At 41.1% G+C, this 19,926-nt stretch overlaps 1 protein-coding gene and 1 long non-coding RNA gene across 13 annotated transcripts in view; one reads left to right on the top strand and one right to left on the bottom strand.

Annotated features, from left to right (window-relative positions):
- Positions 1 to 19,926, bottom strand: part of LOC310708524 — an 89,581-nt gene that overhangs the window by 31,505 nt on the left and 38,150 nt on the right. The window lies entirely within an intron of this gene.
- TRMT1L (tRNA methyltransferase 1L) overlaps positions 1 to 19,926 on the top strand; it is a 33,917-nt gene that overhangs the window by 1,164 nt on the left and 12,827 nt on the right. For 4 of the 12 annotated variants that reach the window (XM_083506788.1, XM_083506791.1, XM_083506787.1 and 1 more), the window contains 15 exons: positions 1,459 to 1,602; positions 3,044 to 3,154; positions 3,724 to 3,840; positions 4,157 to 4,221; positions 5,431 to 5,554; positions 6,921 to 7,044; positions 8,715 to 8,794; positions 9,362 to 9,611; positions 11,410 to 11,622; positions 12,838 to 13,028; positions 13,891 to 13,969; positions 15,368 to 15,534; positions 15,891 to 15,950; positions 16,170 to 16,296; positions 16,380 to 16,566. In XM_083506788.1, coding sequence (XP_083362914.1) covers positions 1,459 to 1,602; positions 3,044 to 3,154; positions 3,724 to 3,840; positions 4,157 to 4,221; positions 5,431 to 5,554; positions 6,921 to 7,044; positions 8,715 to 8,794; positions 9,362 to 9,611; positions 11,410 to 11,622; positions 12,838 to 13,028; positions 13,891 to 13,969; positions 15,368 to 15,534; positions 15,891 to 15,950; positions 16,170 to 16,296; positions 16,380 to 16,566 — 2,039 coding nt within the window. Of the gene's footprint in view, positions 1 to 1,458; positions 1,866 to 3,043; positions 3,155 to 3,723; positions 3,841 to 4,156; positions 4,222 to 5,430; positions 5,555 to 6,920; positions 7,045 to 8,714; positions 8,795 to 9,361; positions 9,612 to 11,409; positions 11,623 to 12,837; positions 13,029 to 13,890; positions 13,970 to 15,367; positions 15,535 to 15,890; positions 15,951 to 16,169; positions 16,297 to 16,379; positions 18,308 to 19,066; positions 19,904 to 19,926 lie in introns of those variants that run through there. The other 8 variants (XM_083506792.1, XM_083506793.1, XM_083506789.1 and 5 more) reach the window with 6 other exon arrangements.

Genomic DNA, 19,926 nt, shown 5'->3' with positions numbered 1-19,926 from the left:
TCGTCTCAGAGGGGCGCGTTCAGACGTTACGTGCTCAGGTCGGCGTTTCACCCTCACGCCTGAGGTGACGCCTGGTGTTAGAAACTCCAAGATTCATCATCCGCTCGCCAAATGCTCCTTCAGCATATCCACATGTGCTAACACACACAAAAGTGGAACACGTTTAAAAGAGAGAGAGAAAATCTCCGCTTTACAGGAGACCTTCCATGCATGACAGTTGTTGTTTAGTCATGTCCGACTCTTCGTGATCCCATGGACCAGAGCACGCCAGGCACTCCTGTCTTCCACTGCCTCCCGCAGTTTGGTCAAACTCATGCTGGTAGCTTCGAGAACACTGTCCAACCATCTCGTCCTCTGTCATCCCCTTCTCCTTGTTCCCTCCATCTTTCCCAACATCAGGGTCTTTTCCAGGGAGTCTTCTCTTCTCCGGAGGTGGCCAAAGTATTGGAGCCTCAGCTTCAGGATCTGTTCTTCCAGTGAGCACTCAGGGCTGATTTCCTTAAGAATGGAGAGGTTTGATCTTCTTGCAGTCCATGGGACTCTCAAGAGTCTCCTCCAGCACCATAATTCAAAAGCATCAATTCTTCAACGATCAGCCTTCTTTATGGTCCAGCTCTCACTTCCATACATCACTACTGGGAAAACCATAGCTTTTACTATACGGACCTTTGTTGGCAAGGTGATGTCTCTACTTTGTCTCTGCATGACAGAGGAGGGGGCAAAACTGGTCACCTTCCTGGTTCTGGGAGGGGGGGGGGAGAAACAGACACTTTTTATATCAAAAAATAGTCCTTTTATAGCAAAAGCATGGAAGTTCCCTTGCCTTAATCACACGCGCGCGCACACACACATGACTTTAGCTATTCAGGTCCCCGATCCATGCACATTTTTACATGGGAGGAAGCCCAATTGAACCTGGTTGGGATTTACTTCCGAGCAGAAGGCATCCTCCAGGGTTGGAAACAATCATCTTCTTTTCCAAATGGTGCCCAGATTGCTGCTTTCGTTTCTTCTATGTTGCATTTTGTTGTACCATTTAAAGGGATTATTTTTACAGAACTTCCTTTATGACTTCGTTAGTCTAAACTGAATAGGTTTTGCAGCCAATTTCACACTGCAGTTACAGTGGCAAATAGAACCCTGCTTAATGGTAACTTTGCTACTAGTCAGTGCTAATGTAATAGTGGGGGAAATTTGCATCCAAGTAGGGAGAAGCTGGGGTAAGAGTTAGAAGTACATTTTCCTGTTCCTGCTTTCTTAAGCTTGGTTAGAAGCATAAAGTGTAATGTCAGCACAAATCTGTTATTTCCGATAGGCCTGGCGTAGAAAATCCTACTTTCTTTTGTCAAAGATTTGTGGTTTTTTTCATTGTATATAGCTGTAATAATGCCTTTGAAACAGCTACTGATGCAGCTAATTAAAATGCATTGTAACTATAGTTTTTTTGCCTTTCTCTAGATAGCATTGAAATGGAAAGCCTCAGGGCAGATGTGGAAATATCTGAAGAAGAAGTAAAAGGCAAAAAGGAAGAAACAGAGCAAGTGTCTATAAAAGAGCCTAACAACAGTAACCTATTGGATGCATCATCTGACTCTCCAAGAGGTTTGCTAACATAATGCTGGAATCCTTGTACAGTCGTACTTTGGTTCTCAAACGGAATGCGTTCCTGGAGTCCAATCAACTCCCGGAACCGTTCAAAAACCAAAGCACAGTCTCCAATTGGGTGCAAGAACATCCTGCAGCCAATCAGAAGCAGCGCCAGACGTTTGGCTTCTGAAAATTGTTCGAAAACCGGAACACTCACTTCCGGGTTTCAATCATTCAGGAGCCGATTTGGTGAAGGGCCAAGGCATTTGAGATCCAAGGTACGACTGTAGTATGTAGGGGATGTGTACATGCTGTAGAAAATCAGTCTGCAGCTCCATCCTTCCAATAATTCCCTCAAAGATAAATAAATAAATAAATAAATATGAATAGCTATTTCTTCTCTCCGTGGATTGTTTGGGTACATCCTCCAGGTGGGAATAGTCAGAGATGTTATACTTCTAATCAAAAGTGCCACTTTCTCTTTTGTAAGTGTTTATACGTCGCTTTCAAGACTTAAAGCCAAAGCATCAAAGAGGAGTGCGGTTATGAACACAGTGGGACTTACTCCCAATTAAACATGCATAGGATTCCACAGTAGAAGTGATGTGTTCAGTACCAAAGATTCCAGATTCCCTAAGAAAGGACAGCATAGTTCAGTGCAAAAAGAGGCTAATTATTTGTTTTTGGCATTTCTGAAATGTTTTTTCTTTCTATAAGAAATACACTTTGGGCTTTCAAATTTCTGTGGTACTCTATTCAACACCAAAATCTGCCCTGCACTCTAACGCCTCTCACTTTCTGTTGTTTCTCATTATTGCAGCTCCCTCTCAGCTCAGCATCCAGTGTGGGCAAATCAGTCACACTCCCCTACATCTGCCTCTGAAAGATATGCACAAAATAAGTAATATAGACAGAATGAGAATTAGTACTGAATCATGCAGTTAAGCATGTGAATAATTAGGAAACTATTTTTTTTAATTAATGGGTTAAGAAAATAAAAAGTAAGTAGATTTTATAGGAATAACTTTGGCACCATCATTCTGTTTTGTACAGGAGCAGAGAAAGTTTACAGTGAGAACTTTTAATTCCTATCCTTTTCCTTTTCCTGTCCAACTTATTGTGTAAATGTTCTCTGTTTATGTTATTATGCAAGTAGAGGATGGATAGAGTCGGTGCTTTTTTTCTTAAAAAAATGTTTAGAGGTACTTTCACTTTGACTCATGAAAATCACCATTTCATAGTTCAAATCGGGAGAAATAAATACAGTAAATGGACAAAAGCACAAAGATTCACAAAATGTTTAGGGGTATGCGTAACCCTGCGTACCCTCCAGAAAAAAACACTGGATATAGTGATGTGGGCCACAAAGTTTTGGAAAGAGCTGTTATGGTGGCATTTGGTTGTAAATTACTATATAACAAAGGATATTTACTGACATGTAATTGTTTTGTTCCAGAGAAGCATATTTCAATTCAAAGAACACTTGCCGATTTAGAGAAACTGGCTGACCTTCAGGAAGGTTGTCTAATCTCAGCTGCTTCCCAGAATGCAGATCACTCTGTGGCAGGTATTTAAACTAGCTCCAGAGCTAGGCATTGCATGGCTGAAAGATAATGCTCCTAGTGTTAGATGAGAGAGAACATATTGTTTAAGTGCTTGCAGATAAATGGATTCTTTGAAAGAGCAAGATAGGTGGATATAATTCCATGCATAGTGCTTGGGCGGGGGTCTCTAGAGCCACAGCAAGAGCTGTAATTCTCCAATGGTTTGACTTTACCTCTGAAGGCACACTCTTTCCATTGTGTCCCAAGAGAGATGGCTGCCAACCAACCAACCAACAAACTTGGGGGTGGGATTACATCTGCAGCTCTATCCTTGCTATTGGCTATCCAAGCCAAGATATCCACTCAAGCTAACTTCACAAAGGAAAGTGGGAGGGAAGCAAGTGACAATGGTCCAGGAGTCCCCAACGAATTTCAGTTCCTTTGTAGTCTTAAATTGTTTGCAACAGTGCTGAGCTGTGCAGTTACTTGGCAGTGTCTTTGAATGGTCAATAGTGGTGTATATTTGCTATCATATTTTCAAATCAATGGATGGGTTATTGTGTCTCTATTATTTTCATCTAATTTGAATTAGGAGTTGGCAAGAAGTCTTGTCCACTGTGCCCTGAAGAGAAGTTCAAAGCTTGTTATAGTCACAAGCTCCATCGCCACCTACAGAATCTCCACTGGAAAGTGTCTGTTGAATTTGAAGGTAAAAATGGCTAAATTCCATTGTTGATGCCAACACAATTCAGTATCTTAGAGTGGCAGCTTTTAGTTCTTCGTTTAAACCTTGCCCAGTTCTATGAGAAAGCTTACAGCCACAGGGAAACTCCTCATAAATTATGCCACATTTAAAGTTCAAGCTTAACAGATCAATCTGATTCATTTGCAAAAAATACTTGTTTGCAGAAGTAGCTGTGGATAGTTTACAATGAGGGTGCACCAATAGAACTGGCTGTCTTTGCCTTACTTGTTTGGTGTATATATCAAATTGTGAGACTACCAATGTCCTCTCTGTATTCTAGGCTACAGAATGTGCATCTGTCACTTACCTTGCCGCCCCGTGAAACCAAATGTTGCTGCAGACCAGGTAATTGCTATATAAATGGCTATTATTTTGAAAAGCAGAAAATGTTATCAGTTGTTCCACATCTGATACGGTTACTGAGGATCCGAATGGGTTGGGTTATGACCCTCATCACATGACGGATGCAAAGAACTCTGGGAGGCAGGCACAGTTCCCTTCAGTTTTTTTGCATTCGCCAAGCAGCATCAGACATTGAACATATCTGTAAATAAAAACTCTACACAACTAACCCAAAGGAGGAATTAACAATAATAACTCATCATGGAACTGAAGCAGAGAAGGAACTGCAGACCCCAGTACTAGGGATGAGCCCCATTCGTGTCCTCAGAACCTATTAAATCTACACTTCAGGTAAGACCAATCGTCCTATTTGATATGGTTACTGAGGACCCGAATTGGGTCATAGCACAGCATTCCTAACCAGGTGGGGTCCAACTGCATTTATTGAGACTAAAGTACCTATTTACAAACTATGCACCCCAGGTCAGCATCAGGTGAAGCCAGCAGGGCCATTGTGTAGTGCCTGGTGTATATACTTGGTAAAGGAACATTAGGCACAATAACAGCAGTCGATGGTGACATAATGGAGCGAACCAATATTTTTGTTGGCTTGGCCCCTTTGAGGGTATCAAGCATCCAAGAAATGTCAACCCTAATCCACCTTGCATAGATGGAGGAAGATACTTCTCCCTCAATACCTGCTGAATGAAAGGATTTATAACCCAATCCATTTATCAAATCTATGCTTCAGGTAAGACCAGTCATTCATTTTGTCTTCTATGTGATGAATTTTTCTCTTTTTGATTTTTAAACTTGAACTCAGTAGTTAACCAACAGTTGTGATATCTCAGGCCTTTCTTCCCATCCATTCTTAGCTAGGAAATGGGAAGAATGGAAATGGAAAGAATGCACTGAATCTGCACAATCTTAAATATAATATTTATAGTGTATTTCTTTTTGGTCTGGCAGCATGCTTATTTATTTATTATTATATATAAATAATTTTATAAGAGGAAGCTAAAATTTAAAGGCTGCATTTGAACATTAAGCTTTGTTGCTGAATTGTAAACTGCATCCTTCGTGGTATCAACTATAATTGGTTTATATGGGTTTTTACTGTTGTTGTCTTTAGTATTATAAGATATGGTATAATATTAATATTAAAATGATTTTTCTAATAAACTTTAACTATGCATGCAATGTGTGTTGTAGATAAAAATGGAAGCCCATTATCACTGCATTATCTGTTCGGCAACTATTACCCGAAGGACAGATATGATAGGGCATATAAAACGTCATGTGAATAAAGGAGAAACTGAATCAAGGTTTATGCCAGGTATGTATTTAAACATACTTGTTTTCGCTGCATGAAGATATTGTATTTTTATCGCTGGCTATTATAGATAGAATAAATGATGAAATTAGAATAGGTGACAGTGTATTTGTTTGAGTTTGTATTCCTTTCTAACTCACAAGGAATTAAAGCTACTTTAAAGAACCCAGATTTGTTGCTAGTACCATTTAAAGGGATTATTTTTTTACAGAACTTCCTTTATTAATCTAAACTGGATAAACTGTCACAAATTTTTGACATTGGTGCATGTATTATTTCCAAATGGTTCCCAAATTGCTTCTTTTGTTTCTTCTGTATTGTATTTTATTGTATTACAGTTTGTATTCAATAAAATTGTACGGCACAGTAGAACAGAGCAAAAACAAAACAAACCCCTAAATGTAAAACAAGAATACATATCTTTGACAATATTAGTCATGGCAAAAGAAATATTATACATAGTTCATAGTTCCTAGCCAATTTCTTGTCTGCCAACAAAGCTTATGTCCCTAGGTTAGTGGTGGGGAACGTTTTTGGCCTGGAGAGGCAGATCCTTATCTGACTTTACCCTGCTGGCAAACTTTGCCAGGTTAGTGGAACAACTCAGCTGGTAGTCAGCTGGCTACCAGGCTCTTGGGAAGTACAGTCAGACCTTGGATCTCAAACACCTTGGCTCCTGAACAATCGAAACCCGGAAGTGAGTGTTCCGGTTTTCGAATGATTTTCAGAAGCCAAATGTCCGGCGCAGCTTCCGATTGGCTGCAGGACGCTCCTGCAGCCAATCGGAAGCCGCGCCTTGGTTTTCGAACGGTTCCAAGAGTCAAACGGATTCCCAGAACGCATTCTGTTCAAGAACCAAGGTACCACTGTACTGCACAAAATTCTTTGTGAGCTCTGTGCTCAGCGCTTTTCTCTTCAATACAATAGTACTGAGGCAGTTTCTCAGCATAAATTAGATTTTCCAAGTGTTCTGAAAATTAATTATTATTGTTAAGATGTATTTTATTTAATAACTGTTAAATTTTGTGTTAACACTACTGTGGATCTAATGATTTTGGTGGTTCCTGAACATTACAGACCAGGCAAACATATAGAGGCCCAGTTCAAACATTGTTTGAGGCTTCACAAACCTTACAAAGCTGAGAAAAAGCACTGAGGCCAAACATTCCTCCCTTTGGGTTCTGGTTTAAAGCCTACATTCTGGCTTGTTATTAAGTCAGAGCTCCTCTTTACATCCAAATGGGAAAACTTACTTAATGTCAGGTTAATAAACCAGCATCTGATTCATCGTTTATGAAGCCTTGAGTGATGGTCTAAATTAAGCTATAGTCTCTCTAACACTCTCTTTCATTCTGAAAATTATTTTTAGCCCCTGCTCCCAAATCTACATATGAAATACTAAAAGAAGCAGATACAGATGTGCAAGTCCTTCCTAATTATTCCACACCACAGAAAACTGATTCTTATTTTAATCCTAAAATGAAACTTAACAGGTAAGAATTTTGAGGATTATTATGGAGGGGATTAAAAAAATTCATTTATATTTTTTCATATTAACAGAAACTAGTACATGGTGGATATTTCTCTGGCACAGGTGAAATATATGGATTAGCCAAGCCAAGTAAGTGAATCCCATGGCTGCAGTGTGATTTGAACCAAGACAGAAATCAAGTGTGATTCATTGGACTTGCTGGAACATTAAAATACTGAGAAGTTTAAGTCCTACCCAAAATATCATGATTGTGCAGTTTCCAAATTTGCCAAAACAACAAGAATGCAAATTTCAGGGGGGTGGGGAACAGTTGGATCTTACCTATTGTTTGAGCTGGGTGTCCACCAGTATGCGGATGATACCCAGCTCTACCTCTCCTTTAGATTGGAACCAGTGAAGGCAGTGAATGTCCTGTGTGAGTGTCTGGAGGCAGTTGGAGAATGGATGGCGACTAACAGATTGAGGTTGAATCCTGACAAGACAGAAGTACTTTTCTTGGGGGACAGGGGGCGGACGGGTGTGAGGGACTCCCTGGTCCTGAATGGGCTAACTGTGCCCCTGAAGGACCAGGTACAGAGCCTGGGAGTCATTTGGGACTCACAGCTGTCCATGGAGGCACAGGTCAGTTCTGTGTCCTGAGCAGCTGTCTACCAGCTCCATCTGGTACGCCAGCTGACACCCTACCTGCCTGCAGACTGTCTTGCCAGAGTAGTACATGCTCTGGATATCTCCCGCTTGGATTACTGCAGTGCACTCTACATGGGACTACCTTTGAAGGTGACTCGGAAACTACAACTAATCCAAAATGCAGCAACTAGACTGGTGACTGGGAGTGGCCACCGATACCATATAGCAGGGGTAGCCAACTCCCAAGAGACTGCAATCTATTCTCAGAGTTAAAAACTGGCAGTGATTTACCCCCTTTTTTTGGAAGGAAAGCCCTGTTTCAGGTCTTCAGTTGTTGAGCTTTTTTTAGGAAGGTGGAAGGGGGGTGCAGGGCAAAAATGTTGAGCTTTTTTTAGGGGAGCCAAAGTAGTTGGGCATCTTTGGGGGAAGACCATGATCTTACCAGTGATCTACCTCAACCATCCTGTTGGACGTGCTTGCCATATAGCCAGTCCTAAAGGATCTTCACTGACTCCCAGTACATTTTCGGCCTCAGCCCAGTATACCTGAAGGAGCATCACCACCTCCATCATTCAGCCTGGACATTGAGGTCCACTTCCAGGGGGCTTCTAGCAGTTCCCTCACTGTGAGAAGTAAAGTTACAGGGAACCAGGCAAAGGTCCTTCTCAGCAGTGGCACCCTCCCTGTGGAACTCCCCCCATCAGATGTCAGGGACATAAAGTATTACACAACTTTTAGAAAACATCTGAAGGCAGCCCTGTTCAAGGAAGTTTTAAATGTCTGACATTTTATTATTTTTTATATTTTGCTGGAAGCCATCCAGAGCGGCTGGGGAAACCCAGCCAGATGGGTGGGGTATAAACAATAAAATAATAATAATAATAATAATAATAATTATTATTATTATTATTATTATTATTATTATTATTATGCAAGTTGTTTAATTTGAAGAAACTGTCCGGAAATTTACGAGAGGAAGAATAAATTATGCATGTGGAGTTTACACCTTTTTAAAAAATTAAGATCACTTTTTTATTCTTTTAGGCAACTCGTAGTCTGTGCTCTAGCTGTTCTAGCAGAGGAACGGAAACCTTTGGAATGTCTGGATGCATTTGGAGCCACTGGTAAGATGCTCTTCTGTGCTTTGGTTCACTTTGTGTTCCTTGTAAAGGGAAATTGCTGGAGAGTAAATCCTACTGAGGTCACTGGGATATACTATGCGAAAAACTTGTTTAGGATTACACCGTTGTTCTGTTAGTTGCTCTGGCATTCAGGAAAAGAAAAGAGGGGTTGTCAATTTTAGAAGTAAATACTTTCTTGGAATAGAATTAGCAAACAATCATGTTGATTTGTTAGCCTTAGTGAAAGCAATTATATACATATTTTTCAGTTAGGGATAATAATAATTTAATGTGCATTGTGTATATTGAGAATCTTAGCATATTTCTATGCAGTATGCTCCACACAAGCAAACTCTTACTTTATTGCATGCATCTAACTGTACACAAGCAACCACCAATCTACACAGGTTGTGTGCATGACAGCAGAGTGTGCATAAGCCCATTACTGCCTGCCCTCCCCCCATTATTCTCCCTTTTCTGGCCACTTCTGAGTCGCCATGATGTGCATGTTCATGCTCATCAATTGGACACATGTAAATCAGTCACTGCCTTTACATCTCTTGCTTCCAGGTATAATGGGATTACAGTGGGCTAAGCACCTTGGAAATTCCGTGAAGGTCACAATTAATGACTACAATGAAAACTCTGTAAGAATGATACAGGAGAACTGTCACTTAAATAAAATGAAAGTGGTGATGAACTTCAAAGAGGAGGAAGACTGTGATGAAACAATAGAAGAAGGGGAGGAAAACTTGCCTGCCATTGAGGTGACAAAAATGGATGCCAATGTCATCATGCACTTGAGAGCATTTGATTTTATGTAAGTGGCATTTGCTGTTGGATCAGAACCCCCACCCCCACCCCCCAACACCTAGGGTTTGGTAAGTGGAGACGAGATCAAGTGTGGCACAATCGAAACAATAGCACTGTGCAAAGTGCAAGACTTGTCAATATAAAATCAACCTAAATTGATGTTTCATGGCATCTCCTTTTTACTCTTCAGCCCTGATGAAACTTTGTATATGCCATTATATATTTTCATACATTTATATTCCGCTTTTCTTCCCTTGTGGAAGTCAAAGCACTGACCCTGACCTGCTTAGCTTCCATAAGGTGGTGGCCTCAGCTGCTTCCAGACCAGTGCAATAATCTCAGCTGGAGCTGCTTCAACAGCATGTTGCTCCATGTAATGGATTATTCAGATATATTATAAATATTGTAAAATTAATTAAGCAAAACTTTATGAGCCTTCTCAATATCTAAAAATGAAAGCAACTTTGTTGTCCAAACTTTTAAAGCAGGGTCTCATCCCTAATAGAATTGTACTGCAACTAGGATGTTGCTTCATTTATACCATTATTATTTATCCCAGTCTACCTTCTGCCTATCCATACACCATTAGTCAAAATAAGTGGGGATTCTTACAAGAGTTACTGGCTAGAAAAATATTAGTTCACAGTACTGCACAGTTGTCATTTCTATATATGCAAATGAATGGTTACTTTGCTTAAGATATATTAATGTTTACTTGCAACTTTAGGACTTGGGTGGGCAGCTTGCAGAACCATCCTCAGCCTTTCAGTTTCTGTTTGTGAGCCATTTGCAGAGTGGTTTTTTTGTTCAGCTGCATATTCATATGTTTTTCTCAAGAAACTCTACTCTTTACCAATCCTGTTATCACTGGATAACACAAAGTGGTGAGTAAAGTCATACCAATGCATTAGCAGAGTGTTCCAAGTCACCAAAGCTACACCCTTGTGCTGGAGACTATTATGTGGAATATTTAGCAAGGTTGCAAAAATCTCAGTGCCAAAAGCCACTTGCACCTTTAAAATAGGCATCTAGACTGCCGAAGAGGTCAGGAGATAGGGAGAAGAAAGAGCAACCTTGAGCACACACAGAGTGCCTCCCTCACTACTGAATAACTGCAATCAACAGCCACTCATAAGAGAAAGGATTCCAGGCTGGTGCTACCACTGCCTGGCAGACTCAAACTCTGGCACCTTTTAGTTAAAGCCTTGTCTAGACTAGGGATGAGGAACATGTGGACTCCCCTCCTTCCTGAATATTGGTCATGCCGGCTGTGGCTGATAGGAGTTGGAGTTCGGCAACATCTGGAGGGCCACAAATTCTCCATCCCTGGTCCTAAAGGGAAGGTGAGATAGGGAGACAAAGAAGCCAGTGACACTGTTATTCCTCTTCTCAACAGTGTCCTTTGACCTCTATCCTTTCCTCCCTTCCCAGAAGATATGGCTACTTCCTAAGTTTTACAAATAAATAATGATAATAAATTGTACCACTGGGCAAATATGCTATTCGTTAACAATCCTTATTAAGTGGGGGCAGCTTAGTATTTCTTTAGATTTATAGTCTTGACTGAAACTACATATGTGAAACGTGGTCACAGCTTAACCTATATTCTGTTTTATTTCTGACTTGAGCATGGATATGGCTTTTGAAAATCAGAAGTATTTAAAGTGTAGTAGCTAAGTTGCAGCCGTATGCAGGCTTACTTGGAAACTAGTTCTACTTAACACAATGAAACCCTTTTTCTGAGTAAACAAGATTAGGAACCTCTCTTTAATGTGTTTTTATCTCTCTCCTACTCCACTCTACAGACATCTGGACCCATTTGGGTCATCAGTGAACTATCTAGATGCAGCTTTCAGAAATGTAAGAAACCTTGGAATTGTGTCAGTGACATCAACAGATATCAGTTCTCTCTATTCAAAGGCACAGCATGTGGCCCAGCGTCACTATGGCTGCAACATTGTCAGGACGGAGTATTTCAAAGAACTGGCTGCTAGGATGGTAGTTGCTGCTGTGGCAAGGTACAATTAGTTTCTGAATTGTGGTCATCTCACATTTAAGTATAAGGGGGCTGTATTCTCTCCCACCTAAAGTTGCTAGTTGAAACTTTTAGTAGCAGCTGGGGGAAATTGGTTCTCTGCTTCTTGCTTTCTGACAGCCTTCAGAAATTATATCTGGAAGCATGAATACTGTAAAGCAGGGAGGGGGAGAAAAAGAGAAAACAAATACTGTAAAGCAGATTATAAACAGCCCAGAGCAGAATTGCAAGCCTTGTAACTCACCCTGCTGAAAGCCATATATTGTGGTCTGCCAGATATTTTGTGGTCTCCTTGTTTTTACACGCCCCAATGCGCAAGAAAAAGAGGTCCATTGAACTCCTCATAACCACCATAAGTGGCTGGTGACCTGAGCAGTGAATTGCAAGTTGTGTGGACCTAGAGTACAACTGTGCACAATATATCTCCTTTGACTTGACTTCCTCAGGATGATTTGTGTGCACATCTTTCAGAAAACGTCTTGCTCAAAAGTGTTAGTAAAAAGAAACTTCATTAGAGGATTTATTCCACTGCTCAGCAGGAACTGAAGCAAGTAACTGCAATCACCTCTGACTAGAACTAATTTGGAAATCTTAAATTCTTCAGAAGCAAATCCTAGAACTACATCGTTATGATAGATTTTTAGTCATGGGTGCAATTCCATGAAGGTCATTGCATGATTAAAAAGCAAAGTGTATTGGCATTGAAATAAGACATTTAAGTGTAGGAGTCATGTCTGGAAATTAGTGGATTCAATGTGCTGGGACTGTAAAATTTCACAGGGTGCAAGAGGTACTCAGAAGTTAGAAGACCTTCCAGTGAAATCAAACTTGTGTGTTAAGTAAGACTTGACACATTCAATCATATATACCTGAATGTGTAAGTTGTAAAACTCACATGGAAGTCCCTACCCTCCCAACCCCAGAGATCTGAAGATGGTTTTAATTGTGCCCAAGTGAATGTACTTAATCTCTGTGTTTGGCAGGAATCTTGATAAGATAGATACCCTATCATGAGTGAGATCCCTAAGTGTGGCTAATTGAACACGCTTAAACCCCTTCTATTCAGACCTTCACACTAATTCCACAAGGGTCTGAAGAGCAGCCTGCATGGGCAGGGATATTGGGCATGTGTGCCCCTGCCTGAACACTGCTTTAATCTTTCATGAACTGTGTTAGTCATGGTGAGTCTTTTTTGCAGAGCCGCTGCTCGATGCAACAAAGGCATTGAAGTTTTGCTCGCTGTGGCTCTCGAACATTTTGTCCTAGTGGAGGTGAGAGTATTGAGGGGGCCATCTCCTGCAGATGATACTGTGAAGAAAATCCGGTACCTACTCCACTGTCAGTGGTGTGAGGAAAGGGTATTCAAGAAAGATGGCAACATGATAGAAGGTAATCATATATGCTGTAACTTCATGTACCAGTGCTGTTCAGCTGGTGAAAACAAAGCATACACAATCCAGTGGTTATTTTTAAAAAGCTAAACTTTTCTCTGCTTAATTTCTTTGCTGTGGATTTTTTTTAAAAAAAGATAATTGGTCCAGCATAAGCTTAATTTATTTCAAATATTTGTACCCTGCCTTTGCTTCTACAGTGCAACGCCACCAACAAAGAGTTTTGCAGAGAGTAGACTTTCTAAAATCAATGATCCTAAGTGTGTTGTGTCTATTAATTTCAGTGGGTCTGCTTTGAGTAAAAACACACAACTAAATGTGTATTCAAAACTGGCCAGAGGGCTTCTGTGAATGATCTTAATGCACTGGGAGGCTCATTTGGGACAATTTTACCCTCCAAAATAGCCTGTGTGATTTATCATTCTCATCTAGCCTAAATAATCCAGGGAGTCAAGACAAAATCTCTGTTCAAGTCCAAGTCCAAAACTATCCACCATATTACACTCACTCTCTGGCTAGAAATCAACATCCTGAACTTACTAACTTTTGTGAGGTGTAACACATAATTACTCCCCCCCCAAAAAAACAACAACAACAACACCACCACAATTGACCCCGTCTTCTGGGCCACTGCACACAATTCTGAAATTGCATTTTCATTGCACAGTGTCCTGAATCCTCCTAGACCTAATAATAGCTACCATGTGAGTTATATTTAAATCACTGTGAAAAACAGTTTTCAAGCTTTATTTTTTAATGGACATACCCTATTACCAAGTTTCCATTATGTTCATTGTTTTCTATACATACAAGTCTCCAACATTTGTTTAGATAATAAATGCCAATATTGTTTTCTACAGAGAACCCTTACCGGCAGCTCCCTTGTGACTGCCACAGCCGCATGACAGGCAAGACAGCAGTGGAACTTGGTCCTCTGTGGTATGTATTTTTCTAGATCCTCAGTTGGGTGCTGGCATTCCTACGGAAGCAACAGCAGCTATGAGATACTCTCTGGCCACCCATGTCTTGGCAGGGTGAAGACACTCTCAGAAATCAGTGCAGTGCAGGTGGCTGTGAAAGCAGTGATGTAGCTACAAGACCTCTCCCCTAATGTCAGACTAGGGAGAATCATACTGTTCTTTCTTCACTTTCAGGATAGTTCATTGTGACAAATATTGAGAAGGGTAGGAAATGAACAAACCATCTGTGTCCTGTTGTAACTTGGCTTGCAGTCCTCTGCCCACTGACCTTGGATTAAATCTCACTGAATTTAGTAGGGCTTACTTCTCAATAGGCAGGTATGGGATAGAATCTTGAGGGGAGGGAGCCCATGTAATGTGTTATGTCTAACAAGTGCTTGCCCCTGTCTAGATGTGATTCACCAAAGCACTTTTAGAAAAGGCTATGGGGAGGGGGAATGGCAGCACCAAATAAAAAAGGAGAAAGGCGAGACTCGGTGGTACTGAAGAATTATAGGAAACATTTAATCAAATTAACTGCCCAATGTATTTGGCAGAAGTCTTCCCTGAGGACACTGAAATTAGCCAACTTTGTTATTCAGACAATATAAAAATATTCAGAACTAATTACAATGGCACCTTGGTTCTTGACTCCCGAAACGGTTTGAAAACCAAGGCGCAGCTTCTGATTGGCTGCAGGAGCTTCCTGCACTCAATTGGAAGCCGTGTAGGATGTTCACCTTCCGAAAAACATTTGCAAACCAGAAAACTCATTTCCTGGTTTGCGGCGTTTGGGAGCTGATTTGTTTGGCAGCCAAGCTGTCCGAGTACCAAGGTACCACTGTATATGAAATAGACATAGTAGTTTTAATGAGACAAAACTCTTACATTCACTTTGCATTAGGAATTACATTGTTTGAATTACAGGTTGTTATTCCCAAAAGCAGGTTTTCACCAAAAGCATTGGGCAAGTTACTGCTTTAGCAAGTTCCCAGTTATTATTTGAGCTGAAGAGTTGCCAGCATCTTGGGGCCCCACAGGCCCATTTGCAGCCTGGAGAAGAGAGTTGTGCAGATGACACGCATACTTAAGTAAATTCTAGTACTGATTTAAGTGCCTTCTCAAAATTTAATTATTAATGGAATGGAACCAGAAGTCCCCAAAGTGCAGCTGATCTTTGGCCTGAGTCCTGCCCTACTGGGGCTCTGGGCTAGTGGCTATGCAGACATGGAACAGATTTTAAAGCAGGAACAAAATCAGCTAACAGGGCTGTGTTTTTCTTCCTCTGTGATGTTGCTCTCCTGCTCTTAAACGAACGTAAGTTCTACTTTTGAAATAAATTCATCTAGGTAGATACTGTAATTCTGCTATCCTGCAGGTCAGGATCCCTCTTCAACACTGGATTTCTCAGAAGAATGTTATTTGAAGCAGTTCAGTATGGTTTAGAAGACATCCAGACTCTTCTAAAAACACTAATATGTGAAGCAGAGTGCACAATTCTCAAGCACTTTTCAATCCATGGTCCTACCAGCCAGAACAAACAAGGTAAGAAGACACTGAAAGGTTTTACAAACCTTGATAGGTAAAAGGGGCACTCCAGGCAGCAATTGTGAATTGTAGTGGTGACTTGCTTTTTTAATAAGTAAATTTAAAAGGGGATTGCAGTGTCAGAAAAAGGCCATCCCATCAAAATACAGATAAGACCTTGAGATTTCAACTTGTGCCATGCTACTCAAATGAAAGCATCAAAGCCATGGTAACCATCAGTAATTTGAACTAAACCTTTTTGCTACAGCGGTAACATTCCACTCATTTCCCCTTTGATAGCCATTTGCTCACAAATTAACTTGTTTTTTTTCCTTTAATGACTTCAGTGTAAATCTGATTTCTTCTCTTTTTAGAAGAATGTGGTGTGTTTATTAAGACACCAGATACCGCAGCAGATTACTACGTTGTACATGGTAGGTCCCTGTCAATCTAGCATAGTATGTGGAACCAAAGAGGGGTGGGCAGGAGTTCTTACTATAGTCATTCATTAAGCAAACTAGTTCTTAAATGTAAATTTATGAAATGTGAAGATTTCCCACTGTAAGATAAAGCTAAGTCACACTGTTCAGATTAGCTGGATTTTAGAGGCTTTTGTGTGTGTTTCTTATCCTTAAGTTACTCTTATATTCCAGGAAAAAGAAAGAATAATGAAAACAGCCAAAATGGAACAAAGCGCCAGAAATCAGAAAGCAATGCTGAGCATCCTGCCTTTTATTACAATATTCACAGGCACAGCATTAAAGGGATGAACATGCCAAAGTAAGCAACCTGTTGTGTTTTAAACGTATCTGATTGAAAGGAGGAAAAAGGCATTGATTTTGTGCATTCATTCTTCTCCCCAGGTTAAATAAGTTCTTGCATTATCTCTCTCAAGCTGGCTACCGAGTAAGCCGGACTCATTTTGATCCGATGGGTGTTCGAACGAATGCCCCCCTGGCGCAGTTTAAATCTATCCTTGTGAAGTACAGTACACCCACATATATGGGAGCGCAATCGGAGGGCTCTCTGCAGGCTTCTGACGAGTCTCAGGTAGGAGCTGATGGTGACTTTGCCGAAGAAAGCACATAAAGAGAGCCAGTGTGGTGTAGTGGTTAAGAGTGGTGGACTTGTAATCTGGTGAACCGGGTTCGATTCCCTGCTCCTCCACATGCAGCTGCTGGGTGACCTTGGGCTAGTCACACTTCTCTGAAGTCTCTCAGCCCCACTCACCTCACAGAGTGTTTGTTGTGGGGGAGGAAGGGAAAGGAGATTGTTAGCCGCTTGGAGACTCCTTCGGGTAGTGATAAAGCGGGATATCAAATCCAAACTCTTCTTCTAAAGTAACCTCTGCAAAAATGCTCGTATTTGAAGATTTGTGTTATAAATGAACCAACAGTCTCCTTAAGATGTAGTATTTTGTTTGTGACCCCTCAGCTTTTTTTACCTGTTTCAGGACACTTTTAGAAGACCACTGAAGAGCACCTGTGCTCCTATTAATATCACAATTCAGCTACAAAGTTTATTTATATGTTAATGCATGCTTTAATGTTATCCTACAGTGACCACAAACTTCCGTCTCCTTTTAATTCCTTCTTCCGATCTGTAATATTTCCTAAGAGGAGGACATAGCTGGGAGCTGAGGGGGACTGAGGGTGTGGGTGCAAACATTACCAGCACCTGTTAATAAAGTGTTCTATTCAGCTGTGACTGAAAGCCCCTCATTTGATATGCCTTTGAGAAGCTTAAAGGTAACAAAGGTAGCTGAACAAGCCAAGATTGGATATATTCCTACAAAGGCAGATATTGAATACCCAACTCAAGCTAATAACCATACAAACCACAACATCACATCTAAACACTTTTCACTACCAAACTCAAACTTCCTCGTCACAAGACCATCAATATGAAATTGTCAATCTATTTTATAGTTCATATGAATAACTCCCTTTAAAAGTATAGTTGAGTAGGGCGACTGTGCCCCACTGCTCACTCCATTCACTCCCTGCCAGAATGGCATAAATTGGAGATTGTTTTGCAGTAGGTTACCCCATCCTCTCCGTGTATCTGTGGCAACCCCCTTTTCCTCCTGCTAGGAATCTCTGCTTTCCCCATACTTGCCATTCTAGTATTGGCCCACCACTTAGACATGCTGGATTTTTAAAAACGTAATTTATCTCCAAACCCATGAAATAAGAGGGAAAGCTCCACCCTGACACCTGATGCTTCCCATCCCTGCTCATTTTCTTCCTAACCCATTTGCAGCACTCTTTTCTTCCCACCCCACAAGTTTTCATGTTGGGGGACTCACCAAGCAGCTGCTTCCTTTCTCATTCCCAACCCAAGAACCCAGAGATCTAGACAGTGAGCTTCTTTCTCCTTGCCTTTTGTCTCACAGCACCAAAGCTCCCCACCCACTGGTGGTGTTATACCAGCTGCAAGTATTAGCTATTGATTTATTGTCTTGCACTCTCTTCTAATAATCTGTGGACCTTTTAGATTTATAAAAAGGGGGGTGCTGAAGAAGAGGAAGGAACAAAAAGTTTACTACAAATAAGACTAACCATTTTAATGTATACAAACAACTAGTCAAAAACTAAAGTATTTTATAGTTACTAAGACTAGTTTTAGGACAGCAACCTGAAATTAAACTACAATAGAAAAGTAAAGCTATTTCTTCGACTTTCGAATTCCCTCCCTTTTGTATATTTACCAAGAAAATCAATAGATTATATTTGTTTGCAATTCCATTTTTTAGGGATTTATGCATATAAAAGTATTGACTATTGTCAGAGCTGCTTGAAGATCCTAGCTCACGGAGGATCACGCTAGCCAGCGATCATTAAGTAAAAGTCTTTATTGAATTACAGTTTCCATTCTCACGCTGCTGCGCGCAACTCTACGCCTAGTAGCTAGGTCGGCGAAGCTCCGTCTGAGTCTCCGCCCCGTGTGCACCAACTTAATATCCTAGCCTTGCTCCACCTTTTCCGCCTGACTGTCCTCCTCTGGGTCCCTCTACCCCCCGGGGCTTCTTCCTTCCGGGATTCTTCTGACGCTGACCCGGACCCTCCTCCCTCCTTGCGCCGGGCTTTAGGACCTGGTTCCCTTTCGGGGCTGCTTACTGCGCCGCCTTCCTCTGCATTTGAACTTGGCGCGCGCGCCCAACCTTCCACTTTCCTCTTAACCGTTTCTCCGCTCCCCGATGGAGGTGTGGCCACTCCTGACTCATGCCCTCCCTCCTGTGGTGAGCTGCCAGCGCTTCCCCCCTGGCTCCCTTCCTCTTCCCTGCTTCCTGGCGGTGACGCTGGTCCCGATTTCCAGCTGCTCCCCCCTGAGTCCCCTCTGGCTCTATCTTCCTGGGGTGCCCCCCTAGACTCCCCCCTTGCCCTGGCCACTGGTGCTCCTTTCTGTGAATCCTCTGATTCACTGGAAAGACTAGGAGATCTCGGGTCGTCGTCATCACTCATCTTTTCTTCTGCCTCCTCCCCTTCGCTCTCTGTTTCCTCCCTTGCCCGTGCCTCTGCTCCTAAACCCCTGACATCCATGAAATTAGGAAGTTTTATACTGAAAAGTATGTCAAGATGTTACTGAAGTTGGTTTGTATTTGAGGTTTGTACTAAGAAGGCATATTCACGTTTTTTAATGTAATAGTGATGATGTATATAATTTGTATTGTGGTTTTATTTATATGGTTCTTTCAGTAAGTACTCTTGACATCACCAAAATGTGTTGAACATGTTTTATAAAAATCATTTTCAGTACCATTTTGAGGCTTTGCCCGTGTTTGGTGCTGCCCCCTTTTTTCCTTTGAGTGTAAATACTCAGATCAGGATTTCCTCTCCATTTTTACATTTAGTACTGCAGCACCTTTCATGGACTGCTTCATTTGGTTAAGTTTTTTAGTGTTCTAACTTTTCTTATATTATACAAGATTACAACTAGATTAGTTCTCACACAGCTATACATTTACTGAGGTTACTGATTTTAGTGGTAAAATAGTCATTCCAGAAAATCCAAGACTGGGTAAATTATGACTAATTCTAATTGAGAGTACATGCTAATATAGCAGCAGACTACAGTGGTACCTCAGAAGTCAAATGGAATATGTTCTGGAAGTCTGTTTGACTTCCAAAATGTTCAGAAACCAAGGCTTGGCTCCAGGATGCTCCTGCAGCCAATCGGAAGCAGTGTCGGACATTAGGGTTCCAAAGAACGCTCGCAAACTGGAACTCTCAATTCCGGATTTGCGGCATTCAGGAGCCAAAACGTTTGACTTGCAAGGCATTTGTGAACCAAGGTACAACTGTACTTGTAAATACTCCAGTATAAGCAGATGTTAATGTGCAATTATTCATGGCTTCCCATGAACACCCATTTTCTGTTTTTGAAAGTAGATTTTATTTTTTCTTTTTC

The sequence above is a fragment of the Podarcis liolepis genome (assembly GCF_965112155.1).
Source record: "Podarcis liolepis genome assembly, chromosome: 6".
Taxonomy (NCBI): Eukaryota; Metazoa; Chordata; class Lepidosauria; order Squamata; family Lacertidae; genus Podarcis; species Podarcis liolepis.
The sequence above is the reverse complement of the archived record's forward strand: the minus strand, read 5'-3'. Positions and strand labels throughout refer to the sequence as shown.